This window comes from Botryllus schlosseri, chromosome 8 (genome assembly GCF_051294905.1).
Source record: "Botryllus schlosseri isolate E-star chromosome 8, Bs_hap1, whole genome shotgun sequence".
Taxonomy (NCBI): domain Eukaryota; kingdom Metazoa; phylum Chordata; class Ascidiacea; order Stolidobranchia; family Styelidae; genus Botryllus; species Botryllus schlosseri.
Genome location: NC_137243.1, coordinates 28,141,409 through 28,156,426, shown reverse-complemented (window position 1 = coordinate 28,156,426; position 15,018 = coordinate 28,141,409). Strand labels below are relative to the sequence as shown.

Here is a 15,018-nt window from a genome sequence, read left to right as displayed (position 1 = left end):
GATACATTTGTCTAATCAAATATTCACTTGCTCTGATGCATCCCATCAAAATCATTGGTTACTCACATACAATAACAATGAGCTGTTGTACATCGACATGTATGTTTTCGGAATTGGCGAATAAAGGGGTTTCCGATATGTCCGTGATGTCCGGTTGATACACGGATAATGGTATTCGGAAAACGGATGAATTTATGTTCCCCATCGCCCTAACAACTCCGGGTTACTTGCGAGTTTCCTCAGGTCTGTTTACTATATTGTGTCTTTACTGATTAATACATGTCGCTCCAGTCAGCTGAAACCGGATCACTAATATGAGAAAGTATGTGGGGGCCTGATCCGGATATTCACTCATGAACCAACGACCAATATTCAAGTAAACATGTTACAGACCGTGTTTTGTCTCCATGAAAAATACCAATGCATACAAGTAACGTCATGATTGTTCACAAGTATTCGCGTAAACGAGGTGTACATACAATGTGTCGGTGTACAAACATCATGGAAAACAAATTCATGTTCTCAAGTCTCATCATGCGACGACTCTGTACATTCAATGTGGGCATAGATGACACACGACATGATACAATGGACAGTGCAATATGCATACCGATATATTCTCAGTCAAATATGCGAACCATACACAACCATATGCCCTGATTTTCGCTGAATATCCACAACACCAACAAATCTGTACATTTCTTTTCCCTCGACCTCGACGATAGAGTTGTCATCCCAATGTACCAATCGAGTGTATGGTTCATCAGGTGTAAAATCCAAATCAAATGTCACCAAGGTGTCGTTTTTCATTTTCAATATTTCCACCGCTGCATCTTGTCTGTGTCGTAAAACCACGGTGTGGGGCCAGAGGAATCTATGGAACGTTACGCGTAGTCCCATATTTACTCGTGGATATAGTCATGTAACGACAACGTTTTCTCAGCGGTCTGCGTGGCTGCACCGTTTCAATACGTAGCTGGGTCAACTAGACCAAAAGTTTCCAACCGCGTTTTATAACGACATGTAGAATTACGAGAGAGCACCCTCTTGCGGAGTGGTTAACACGAAATCAGTCTTCAACCCGCAGAGACACACCTTGGATTACATTATCAAATCGTGATTGAACTCGAGATTCACACATACACATAATCCCTGTTTACGATTTCAATCCGGAGTCACTGTTCACGATGTTTAGCTGGAGCCGTTATGTGCGAGTACCGACATCCATTCATCGCGTGAAAGATTGATAACGATGGTAATCGCCAAATACATAAAACCAGGTGAATCACTGCGATCTCAGCAAAAAAGTTCGCAGGTTATGACCAACAATACGCGGGGATTGAGCGAGTTACGCAACCCGATTTTACTATATGTCGAGGTCTGGATCACGATGCAAGTCTACCTGAGAATCCGAACAATCTTGTAAAATCAAGGTGTGAACCCGTGAAAGGGCTGTACTCGTGTGAGATTCATTTTTCACAAGTTGGGTGGAGGCGGTTCATACTAAGATCGTGTTACGTCCAAATATGGCTGCTTGTCTGCCCCACACCATAGATTCCTCTGGCCCCACACCGTGGTTTTACGACACAGACAAGATGCAGCGGTGGAAATATTGAAAATGAAAAACGACACCTTGGTGACATTTGATTTGGATTTTACACCTGATGAACCATACACTCGATTGGTACATTGGGATGGCAACTCTATCGTCGAGGTCGAGGGAAAAGAAATGTACAGATTTGTTGGTGTTGTGGATATTCAGCAAAAATCAGGGCATATGGTTGTGTATGGTTCGCATATTTGACTGAGAATATATCGGTATGCATATTGCACTGTCCATTGTATCATGTCGTGTGTCATCTATGCCCACATTGAATGTACAGAGTCGTCGCATGATGAGACTTGAGAACATGAATTTGTGTTCCATGATGTTTGTACACCGACACATTGTATGTACACCTCGTTTACGCGAATACTTGTGAACAATCGTGACGTTACTTGTATGCATTGGTATTTTTCATGGAGACAAAACACGGTCTGTAACATGTTTACTTGAATATTGGTCGTTGGTTCATGAGTGAATATCCGGATCAGGCCCCCACATACTTTCTCATATTAGTGATCCGGTTTCAGCTGACTGGAGCGACATGTATTAATCAGTAAAGACACAATATAGTAAACAGACCTGAGGAAACTCGCAAGTAACCCGGAGTTGTTAGGGCGATGGGGAACATAAATTCATCCGTTTTCCGAATACCATTATCCGTGTATCAACCAGTTACCAAAGTCGAGGAGGTGTTTTATTCAGACATTTTGACTCTGGAAAATCCAAAGCACGAACCCGGACATCACGGACATATCGGAAACCCCTTTATTCGCCAATTCCGAAAACATACATGTCGATGTACAACAGCTCATTATTATGTGAGTAACCAATGATTTTGATGGGATGCATCAGAGCAAGTGAATATTTGATTAGACAAATGTATCGGAGTCGTTGTTGGTGTATATTTTGTCACTGTTCGTTGTAACAATATACAAAAATATCAAATTGTCTGATGTGGTTGTCAGTTTTCAAAACGAAAATGATATTGTTACTCAGGGAAAGATAGATTTCCAAGTGAAAACGGTATTGGTACTCAGGTGAATGATAGTTTCCAGACGAAAAGGGTTTGTTACCAAGGAGAAAATGATTAGTTACTCTAGGTAAAAGTATTTTTCCAAGTGAAAATGTATTGTTACACTGGGTAAACGATAAATCTCCAAAGGACAATGGTATTTTTTTACTCAGGTAACGGCTGACCTCTAGGTGAAAATGGTAATTTTACTCGGGTAGGTATCGTATGTTTGGTGTGATTGGTCTTGTTAAACGTAGTTGCCGAGTTGTACAATATACTTTTCGTGCGTATACAGTTACGAAGGGGGCGGAAAATGAAATTGCTATTATGATTGACAGAGGATTGTTGTATGGTGATTTGTCGGAGTAGCAACCCTATCATTCGCATATGACAAGCAAAATCATTACCGCGAATACATGTAACTGGTTCGCTCGGTCTTGTTCAATGCAAAATAGATGATTCGTTTTTTGAAACCGTAGCGAAGATCACATGTAAATCGATGCGATAGACTTCTACCCCGCTACATTCAGTCGTGTCGTGTCCACTTTAATACGGAGCCCACAGGTATGACATGCACACACTAACGCCATGAACAGAAATCGATGATTTTGATTAATAAAAATATTTCTTGACTACATCGGAATGTCTATGTTGTAGAAAGTAAATACTTTTATGGAGTTGTGTGTTTAATGAAAGCGATTGGTTACAAGTATGTGTTGGGGAAAGAAAATTTATTTTTCTATATGTGACGAAATGAAAATAGATTTGTGGTTTTAATTGAATTGTGACTGTGTTGTTTTAATGTACGTTTCAACAGATAGACTTGACACTGAACAACAATTCGACTCACAAAAAATGTTTGTTGTATGATTTGTCACTGGTGCGCAACGGGTTAGGAATATTTTGAATGATAATATCTTCTAGCTGTTTTGTTGTGAGGGCAATCATGCGATGACTCAGCACTTTTCTTTAGCAAAGTAGATTGATCTATGTGAAGGATGTAAGGACCGTGACTAGAAAACATGTGTACTTTGTTGTTGGGGTACTGCTATGGCATTGACATAACCCTCTGGAAGTGAGTATGCTTTTCCTTCACGAAAGTTTACGTGGCTCCGTTGTAATAAATTTGTGTTAACTAAACTCGGATGGATACCACAATTGTGCTGGACTTACACATGGTATTCGCATACTGTACACATACAAACCTTTGTGTAAACAACTCTGATGTTTCTGTTAGTACTAGTTCTGTGTTGAACTATTTGATTATTAAGATACATGAACACCCATTCAGACAATAAAGGTCTTGTGATATCGAAACAGTTTGTTGAGTCCAACCAACCATTCTTTAGTTTCGTAATGCGAGAATATCGAGTAAAGTTAATTACTTAGTGTGATGTTAATATCCTTCGTACTTTTGTAAGAGTTGTGGAGTAACATACAAAGTAACTAGTTGACACAAACAAAATATTGAATCACTGCTAACGCATTGAGTTCATAATCCAAGAGGGTGAAATTTGTTTACTGTTAAACTAACATAACTCATATCCAGCAAAACAGATACAATCCGATGATGTGATGTTGGTCAATATCCATTTTGTAAAGATTGAGTAAATCCTCCTCCGTCAGGTGGGGTGTGATTCAAATCAATAGCATGTTACACATAAACATCATTTGTATTGAGGGTGATATTGTGAAGATGATGCCGCAACAACACAACAAGTAATATTTTGTATCGGGTGTTTGTACTTTAGGAATAGCGGAGTGTGCGATATTTTGGATATGTGTGCACGGTTGTAAACTACGGTTGTTCTTGGGTCTTGCGTCGAGTAAATTCGAACTATGTCTAGAATTCAAACACATCCAAGTAAGTTCTTTAGCGACTATGATTACATCTACTTTGACGAGAGGAAATGGAAAAAATTCAAATGGATACTACTGACGGACACAAAGTGCAAAATGGTTTTATCAGATTCAGGTGTAGGATATCTTTTCGATTTCTTTACCAGAGTGTGTTTTACAAATAATTCCAGTACACCTAACTATAGGATACATTTGTCAAACATCGTGTAAATTGTTTCTTTGTGATGGTAACGACTTTCGGCGGCTTAGTTTCATGTCGGGAATTATTATTTGAGGGTTCAAAAACAATCAATACTACAAATGAACAACAATACAAAACACGTTTAGTGAATTATAGTGTAGCAAGTACTTCCTTGATATTACGATTGTTGTGCACCAGACATTTCTAGCTGATTTGAATGCATCTAGCAAACATATTCCAATTTACTTTTGTAATGATCAAAGTCTTAGAGTGCGACCTCGTGATATTTTACATTTAGCATGTATTATAGAAAAGTGTGAGCGGAGTTGAGTATTAATCGTGTACTTGGTGTAGTGCTTTGATATCAAAGAGATATTTTCGCCCTGTGTAGAGTTTCAATTCTCTGTTGTGAATTCCGATAGTAACGACATTGATGTTAAATCCTCACCCGTGGTTATTGTAAGAGAATCCTAAACATCGCAACAGTCGGTATGGAAATCGAACGCGTGCGTACTTTTAGATAGGCGACACTAACAAGTTTATTACATCCGTGAAATACTCTGAAACGTCGATTCGTGATTGTGTTAGCTATATTCATCTTCCATATCTGTGGCCACAAAGCTATCTTGACTTCGGTTACAACTCACTCGAAACGAATTGTCGCGGGTAATCTAAAAAAGCAATAGTCGAAGACGAATGATTTGATTTCAATGAACTAAAAAAGTCCTTCTGTTTTGATGTTGGATTTAATACAATTTGTATGACTATACCAAATCCGAATCCGAAAGTGAAATGTTACTTTAGTAGAAAAATTGGATGACTCGCATTGTGATATTAGTAGTAAGGGTTGAATCGTTTGGTACGCACCAATCATGCGTGTCGAGTCCGCCCCTGAGGCTATTACGTTCATCGTGAAATTTCGCCACGTCGCCTTAATTGCCACGCCTACATTGCCACATCATCCGAAGATATTCTAATGTTTTGTGAATTTCAATACCGATTTTCCATGCGTATTTAGCAATATGTATTGTATAACTTCCTTCCGAGAAATATACCGATTTTCCATGTATATTTAGCAATATGTATTGAATAACTTGAAATGTATCATCACTAATTAATTAATATAAAATCCGATTTTGAGCGCTGTGACTTGAAAATATTAATCCCTACGCTTCTGATGAATGATTTTATGTTACCAAACATTCAGATTCTGCAACGATTGTTTGGATATACATTTTAGCAATACCCCGCTAAACTATAGGCGGTTATATTACTCTATTGGTCGGAGATAACTCATCCATCCATATTTTTAAACTTGATTTATGTGTACAAGTTACGGTTTCTGCGGTCTCCACATTTATGACTTATTTTGATTAGACGCAGGTAAGCGATGCTCAAGTTCGGAGCTATGGAAACAAATCAGTCGCTTGTGCTCGTTCCGAAGTCCAAACAGCTTACTGAGCTTAGTAGCATATACGCGAATCCCAAGGCGAAAATAATCGAACGAACTATAGCCGCAGGCGCGCGATTCTCAGGGCTGTAATTATACAAACACTTTATCTGCATATACGCGAACCCCAGCGTTATAACGACAGGGACTAATTAACGCGTGCTGAAGCCGTAAATTTAGTCAACTTCAATGAGATAGCCATGATTTAAAGATGGTAATATCTCTTAATGACTTTAACACTCTGAATTTTAAATTATCCACACCTATGAGTTGAAATGTTGTTAAGTAACTAATGTTTTCAACATGACCAAAACGCAAAGTGCACGATTTTCCATGTTGATCAAATACCACAAAGCGAGTCATTTAAACCTTGTTGCTAGATAATACCGCTTTCGGCTACAACAAAGTTGCTCTGCAACAAAAAAAAAATAGAAGCCCTAATGATCATGCAGAGGGAAAGTTCAATTATACATCGAATTATTCGAATAGACTATCTACATTGTATAGGTATGAAGTGAAATAGAACGGGTTTGACGCAAAAGTTGCTATTGATCATAGACCAAGCTTGCTTTCAGAGTTGGAACCTAAATGCATATGAAAATTTAACTAGGTTTTCCCCACACGCATCAAATGTAGGCCTACTCAAGTGTTTATGAGGTGGCGAATAGTTCGAAAGTTGTTAGTATGCAAGGATATCACATAGAATTGTGGTGTTTTCTGTAAACTATAATCCAGTGATCTATTTTCAATGGGCTAATTCATGCTTAATACTCGAATCTCGCTGTGGTTACAAATTCGGCATGCTAATGCACTGAGTTTGAAGCTAAAACATATTTTTTCACGCAGCCAAGCAAGCCCGGAACAAGCATATAGTGACAAGGCAGATTACGCAACACTAAGGTTGGCTAATTTATTTCTTGACTATATTGAAAAATCGACAGCGTTCTGCGTATAGCTATAATTTTTTCGATGCAGCAACGCACTTCAGATTAAGATATATATAGCAACGTACATGTTTTATAGAATATATTAGATCCAATACCTATACTAAAGCCGCAAAACGCATTGGGGCATACATGGATAATGTGCGCAGATTGAATTACACCGAGATTTCCCCTATATCGCATCATTTTAAATAGCTAATAACGTAATAATGAGTTCTGTGCACGACTATAATGTTAAACGAGAATATGGCTGAATTCGGATAAATTCGTATGCAAGTTCCCTCCCTTATTACTCGTTTCGCGCAGTGTGGTTACAATATTATGAATTAATTAGCTAGAGCAATAGTTTATCACCTATATTTAAATTCGCTCATTTCATTTCAGATCAAAACGCCGACATCGCATATACGCAATTTACGCTCGGAAAATTTCACATTTATCACAACTATCGCGATATGCACTTCACCTAATGACGCAGGTGAGTTAGGCTGCGTTTCCGTATAGATTCGCACTAAATTTGGTTATAATTACGCGGGTATGCACTTCAGATTTGAGATGGATGTTAGTCTATGAATTCTTGCTTTACTCACGACCTAAAGTTGATAAATTGCGAGTTGTAGCAAGCATCTAACTACTGAGATTATGCTGATTTTACAAGCCCATAAGCCGCTGATTTTAGATACGTAATGGAGCTGATTTAATAGGTAGTGCAGTGATGCTTTATCTTAGCATTTCTGATAGTGAATAAAATATAAAACCAATATAAACCTATGCTTATAGTGGTACGAATAGCATAGCTATATAATTCATCGGCTATTCTAAGATTCGCTACGCTTACTCGAGTATTTGGCTCAATTATACTATCGGGTAGTTATAGCCAGAGGGATTCGATGGTGACGTACTAGTATAATGCACATTTTGGAGAGATTAAGTAAAGCAATGATCTCAGATAAATCCGTTAAATTACGGCAGAAGTAGCAATTTACGAAGAAAGTTAACATTCTAGGCCTATACTTCTGTTTAATACTGAAAATGTCGTGAAGTTGAAGCGAACTGAAATCATAAACACTTTAGTATTAGGTTCATATACGCGATAAGCTACTTTAGTATTCTTATGGTTTGGGATAAAATGTAATTTTTCGTGCTTTTTTATTTTTTAATAAAATCAGTATTCATTTTACAGAAACGTCGTGTAAAGGTAAAGTACTTGTACATTTCGGAGTACTCAAGTATAAGTTTTGGTTAGCTAAATTTCGATGTCATAGAAATACCACAAACTGTGCTACTTGTACTTCTTCAGAGTACTCAATTAGGTTTTTAGCTATATGCAACAAATACTTTCGGGTGTTTTTGATATTGGACTGCTTCAACTCCATGATAATTATAGTATTAAGCAGAAATGAACCTACAATACGAACGTTTTACTTACTCGGAAATGGCTACTTGACAAAACCATGATCAAGGATTGAAAGATAATTTTTGCTATTTTTCATTGACATAAGTCATTCTGGAACGCGAAAACGCATTGTACGATATAGATGAAACTTAAGCAAATCCTAGGATCCTCATTTCCAAAGTAGCTTAGATCTCGAAATAAGCTTTGACTCGCTATTCTCCTCAAGCCATGGAATCATCACGAGTATCAGCACCTTCGATCACTGAAGAAAAGGATGAAATTATATCCGAAACATATTCCTTGACCAGGAATTTTATCATGTACGAACTCGACGGCTCATGCGTTAAGGTAAATACGAAAGCAGAGAGAACCTTACGTCAAGTTGGAGATGAAATGCTCGAGCGACATCGAACAGTCCTAAACGCAGTTTCCAAACGTCTCCGCTATAGTGATGTTGAAGTCAATGAAAAATATAAAGAATATTTACCCGATGAGCGGCTGTTCCTGATGCTAGCTGATGAAATTTTCAAAGATACCAAAGAAAATTGGGGGAAGATTGTCTACATTTTTGTGCTCGGTAGCATTCTTGCTCGCAAAAACGAGGATGAACATCACGGGGAGCATATAGAAGCTATCATACAGACAATTGGGAATTACATTGCTAGCAGAAGACTAAAGTGGATAGTGCGAAATGGAGGATGGGTAGGTGATTTACATGCTTCGCTTGGGATTTATAAATTATCTTCTGTTTTTGTTACAGGATGGCTTTGTAGGATTTTTTGATAATGCCGCTTTCGACTACAATAAAGTTTGGAAGGGACTCGTGTTTGTTGGAATCGGACTGACATCTATAGCAATGGCATTATCAAGATAACGGATGTTCGCATGTTTTATCTCATGTAATATTTTAAGAATAAAATTCTTCATCGTTAATCGCATCCATTTTACTGTAGGATGTATACAGTTTCAGTATGAATGATGGGTCCTATGGTGCTTGAAGAAAGAAGTTGGTCATCTATTCTATATTCCGAAATAATCAAGTTTGTGATTTTTTACCAGCACCTAGCCTCATATAAACTTTAATAGAATCACTTATAACTCATCAGTTTACTCAAGTAAATCTAATTTGATACTCGAGCACTGAACCTTAATTTTCCAGCAGTATGATAGACGCCCTCCGATGGTACTCAACATCGTGCAATTCTGCTCGAATACAAGTACAAGTAGAGATTTCAAAGTAAGTAAGTAACTGGTTATGTTTGTAGACTATAACTCCACTTCTATCGTTCAGAAAGGAAAGGACGTAGTTTATTTTTGTCCTTGATGTTTGAGATGTTGAGCAGAGAAGTACATGTACTTCTTTAAAGTACTCAAGTAGGCTAAAATGCCAAGCTACCTTGTAACTAAGGCTACTATTTGTCATAATAACTACTATGAGCGCACAATTAGCTTGTTCAAAATCTCCAAATTCCAGGGATTCACTGATTGAATTGATATGTATTGAATTAAAATAATGCTGCCTACGAAATTTGCTAGATGTGAACGCATTTTTATCAAAATGTTCAAATTTCACTGACAACCTCTTGAAATTGTTACAGTGTCTAAAACAGAGATCTCAAACACGCGGCTCGCGAACCGTCAATTTAATAAACCGTCGAACAATCAGGGTTGGAGACAAGATTTTTCCGTTCTATGTCATGACAATACCAACAAACACCGTGCAAAGTTTCAAGGTTGTCATTCGATGATTAAGGAATTAAGAAAACTACTTCTACTAAACTTCTGGACTTTTACTAAACTTATACACTGCATCTGATCAAGTATAGATAGAAAAGCAAAGCTAATATAAAATTCCACGAAGTACCGATTCTGTAACTACTGTAAGTAGGCAAACCTTAGCTGAGTATACTCCGAAAAAACAGGAGTAATTCGTTACTCACCAAATAAATGGATATCATTCAATATGAGTGGCGTTAGGATATCCGTCAAATACTTTCCGTTGTTCTATAGAAGTTGCGTTTCTGACTACTTAAAAGTTGCTAGAGCTCATGCTATTTTATCGTCGTATCGATGTTCGTTTTGAAAATTAGCATGCTCAATGGTTCATGTTCACATTATTCAGTTAAATTAGGTTTTGCGCAAAGAAAAAGGACTGTAAGTAGGCAAACCTTAGCTGAGTATACTCCGAAAAAACAGGAGTAATTCGTTACTCACCAAATAAATGGATATCATTCAATATGAGTGGCGTTAGGATATCCGTCAAATACTTTCCGTTATTCTATAGAAGTTGTGTTTCTGACTACTTAAAAGTTGCTAGAGCTCATGCTATTTTATCGTCGTATCGATGTTCGTTTTGAAAAGTAGCATGCTCAATGGTTCATGTTCACATTATTCAGTTAAATTAGGTTTTGCGCAAAGAAAAAGAAAATTCGCTATTGCTCCGTGATGATTTTGATGTTGTTCCATACCGATTTGGGAGGTAGTACACCTAATTTCGTAAAGTACACAGAAAACTACTTCTACTAAATTCCTACACTTCTAAACTTCTACACTGAATCTTGTAAAGTATATAGAAAAGGAAAGCCAACGAATAATTCATGAAGTTCCGATAGGCTATATTTGAGGTAATGATTCCCGTGCGAATGAAAAGTAAGTAGAGAAGCTTAGTATATCAACGATATCGTTGCCAGTCATTGCGTCGATTCGCTGCTTGAAATCCTCTAGATCGATTGATGTTTCGAGGTTTCGCGGTTTCGCTTTGCTATCATCCGTACGAGCAGAATGTCTGGATTAGGAACAACTACGCCAGGACCATTAATGCTTTCGATACAGTGTAATATGAATAGCGCTACGTTGATCAATTCAAATTCAACAATGGCTCCCGCGCACGATTATGTAGCCGGATTTTCGTTGAATATTGACGACACCCACAAACCGAAAGATCTCTTTCCCCTTCACATCTATGATAGAGTTATGACTCCAATGACTACGAATAACTTGAGATTCCGTCGGATTAATATCCGAATCAAATAATACCAGAGTATCTTTTCCGACTTTTAAAACCCGCACTGTCGCGTTCAGCCTATGTCGCAACACCACAATATGCGGCCATACAAAACGATGAATAGTAGCTTTTTGTAGTACCATATCTGCGAGATATTTTCAGTTGGGTGTAATTTCACGCTGCTCACCAATTTACAGCTCACAGTGCAACTGAATTGGCGTTCATACTAATTCTACATAATTTTTGCATGTCAGGCATTTACATCAGCAGTAAAACGCCGGCGGCTACTCATTTGAAGCTTGTTAGTATCTGAGATAAATGGCGCTCAAGCGTAGCATGGAATCGCTAATACACCATACCAAATTTCGTCAGACATGTCATGATGTAACACCTTTAAAAACCAACGCAGTTCTATACAGACTTTTGATGCAATAGCGATTACACAGTAAGTAACTAACTGAATATGTTTGTAGACTATGTCTCCACTTCTACCATTCAGAGATGTTGAGCACATAAGTATATGTACTTCTTCAAAGTACTCAAGTAGGTTTTTGTCTACACGCATCAACTAGTCAAGTGTTTATGACACGGGAATGATTCATTAAGTATAGCGCAAGCAGGCCAAACCTATACTTGAGTACCCCAAAATGTACAAGTACTTCCAAATGAAGATATTCATTGAGCTGAATAAACATAAAAAATACTCTAGACTACTTTATCGATACTTTACAGTTTCAGTTTTAAATAAAATTTGTCCCTTTCACCTATAATTACAACTCCTCGATATCTAAACATGTTTAGAATATATTATTTGCGATGATACGAACCCGTGAAGTACTCAAGTAGCTTTTCGTAGGATATAGATGAAACTGACAACACTCACCAAGACCACTGGTCCACTGAAAAAAGTACATTGTAGCAGTAAAGTCCTACTAAAGTACAAGAAGTAATGATTTCCCAGTTAGTTAAAAAGTAAGTATTGTAGGTATAGTTTGATCGAAAAAGCGAAAAACTCTGAAATAGAAGTAGATGCAGTGTAAATAGGTAAACACTTCATTGAGTATAGCGCAAGCAGGCCAAACCTATACTGGAGTACTCCAAAATGTACAAGTACTTCGCTAATGTAGTAAGCAGGCCGATATGAAGATATTCGTTGAGCTGAATGAACATAAAAATACTCCCGTGCCCCGAAATTTATGTATAATCTGAATTGTATTTTCTGGAGGGAAAGTATTATCTAGCGTATAATGAATGTTATTTATTTTTTGGAATATTAGTCCTAAATACACATAATAGAATATCTAAGGGAAGTATCGAAGTTTCATAATAAACATGAAAATACCTGGTGTCGTTGAGTTGAATAAACATAAAAAATATTCCCGCGCCCACCTAAACCTAACTCTCTATCTGTAGTACACCACCAATTAAAAGACATCCACCTGTGATAAAAAAAACGCTTTGTGACAACACGATAAACACTTTCTGACTGACTGTACCGGGTGCACATATAGCGTGGTAAAGCTTTGAAAATACGCTGCCAATCCGAGGACAAGAAATGAACAAATTTACCATCATGACAACCCTAGGAATGGATTTCCATTTAGAAAAGGCCTAATTCACAACTAACATGTTGACTGAGTCATGAGAATCGTTCAGTAAACAACAATATATAGGCTATAATAGCCTACATGCTTTCATTGGCTTTCAAATGACTATTTCCTTTGATATTTTGGATATTCAGGCTCAGTGTGGACACGCTTCATTATAAATTAACATACGGTATCATATGAAAGCTGGCATCAAGAGCCAGCAAGTAGAATCTCACAAACTTAACAAGCACAGAAATTCAATTATCGAGCACCGTTTACAGTACAATATTATACATAAGTAGGCCTACCATGTATTTTCACGGTTATTCCCAAAATGATAAACTAAAATTCGCATAAATGTAGGAGGCGGGCTCATAAAATCAAAGTAAGCTCTATTAGCGGGTGCAGAAATTTAACGATCGACTACTGTTTACGGTACCATATTCTACATGGGTACATATATTTTCACGGTTACTCGTAAAATGACAACTAAAATTCGGTACTATATTCTACATGTATTTTCACAGTTATTCGCAAAATTATAACTAAATTCGCATAAATGTAGAAGGGGGGGGGGCCTTCATAAAATCAAAGTAAGCCATTTTAGCGGGTGCAGAAATTTAATGATTGACTACTGTTTACGGTATTATATTCTACTTCGGTACATGTATTTTCAGTTTTCTGCAAAATGATAACATTCGCGTAAATGTAGGAGGGGGAAGCCTTTAGCTAATGGCAAAATGGATGAAGATCATCAAATCAAAGTGAGCTCTTGCAACTAGTGCAGAAATTTAAAGATCGACTACTGCTTACGGTACCATATTCTACATTGGTGCATGGATTTTTGTGGTTATTCATAAAATGATTACTAAAAAATGACAATTGATGATTGACCTGTCTTTACGGTACAATACCATATTCTTTATGGATACAAGGATTCCGCGGTTATTCAGAAAATGGTAATACTTGAAAAAAGCGCGTAAACCGGAGAAATAGTTGGAAAAAGCGCGTGAACCGAGGAGGGGGGCCCTCGAAAGCGCGTAAATCAACAAGGGGGGGCCCTAGGCGACCGCCTACCTCGCCTACCCCAAAAGCCACCACTGACCGTGCCAAATGTCATAACCGATCTCAGTATTGAACATCGTCACAATCAATGGATACCAATACCGGCTTTTGAGTAAAATCTGTTTGCGATACATTACGGATCAGCACACACTCAACTTCGGAAACGGAATTACTACCCTAAACTTTAAGTAGAAACCCTGAAACTTGGGGCAGTGTTGAATACCACCATCACGACATAACATACCAAGTTTCAAGAGTTTTCATGGTGTGAAACACCATCAAAATCGACCGATACCAGCAAAGGTCGACGAAACGCATATGACGGCAACCGAGTTCAGATATAGATACGATTGTTACATCACACCTTAGGGGCACAGAGCTATTGTGCCCCGGTTGCTCGGTAATTTTATGAATAGGAGAGAGTAAATCACCGTTTCTTTATTGTGCGCGGCTTTGAGAGAATAGACAGTGAAAGCTTGTCATGAGCGGTACCGGGGCATGTCCCGGCTAGGCATTCGCAAAGCGAAAACACAGAAGAGAATTCGATTTTCGCAGAGACTTCGCTACATATGGGCATTTACAAGCGAAAGGATAAGAAGAATACGATTTTCGCTGTGATTTCGGTATATATAGAGGCCCTGTGGATATAAAGCTGTATCAGCTGTATCAGCTGTATCAGCAGTATCAGCTGTATCAGCTGTATCACCCTGTGGATATAAAGCTGTATCAGCTGTATCAGCAGTATCGGCTGTATCAGCTGTATCACCCTGTGGATATAAAGCTGTATCAGCTGTATCACAGCTGTATCAGTTGTATCGCAGCTGTATCACTCATATATCAGCTGTAGCATGAATTATCGAAAATTTTCGCGCTTCACGCTGGCTCACTATAAACAGTACAACAATAATTTC

The 15,018-nt window shown here is 37.9% G+C and overlaps 1 protein-coding gene across 2 annotated transcripts; it reads left to right on the top strand.

Annotated features, from left to right (window-relative positions):
• The first annotated feature begins 6,575 nt into the window (after positions 1–6,575).
• Positions 6,576–10,732, top strand: LOC145445290 (induced myeloid leukemia cell differentiation protein Mcl-1 homolog). Of its 2 annotated transcripts, XM_080323469.1 has the most exons (4): positions 6,576–7,009; positions 7,438–7,531; positions 8,676–9,151; positions 9,210–10,732. In XM_080323469.1, the coding sequence occupies exons 3-4, from the start codon at positions 8,678–8,680 to the stop codon at positions 9,321–9,323; spliced, it is 588 nt and encodes a 195-aa protein (XP_080179595.1). In that variant the 5' UTR covers positions 6,576–7,009; positions 7,438–7,531; positions 8,676–8,677; the 3' UTR covers positions 9,324–10,732. The 2 variants fall into 2 exon arrangements, with proteins under 2 accessions (XP_080179595.1, XP_080179596.1); XM_080323470.1 differs by lacking the exon at positions 6,576–7,009 and having other exon boundaries at positions 7,090–7,531.
• The last annotated feature ends 4,286 nt before the right edge of the window (positions 10,733–15,018 follow it).

Coding starts and splice junctions, on each gene's coding strand:
- LOC145445290 (XM_080323469.1), top strand. CDS start 8,678: ATGGAATCATCACGAGTATCAGCACCTTCGATCACTGAAGAAAAGGAT. Junction 9,152..9,209: donor TAGTGCGAAATGGAGGATGG/GTAGGTGATTTA, acceptor TTTTTGTTACAG/GATGGCTTTGTAGGATTTTT.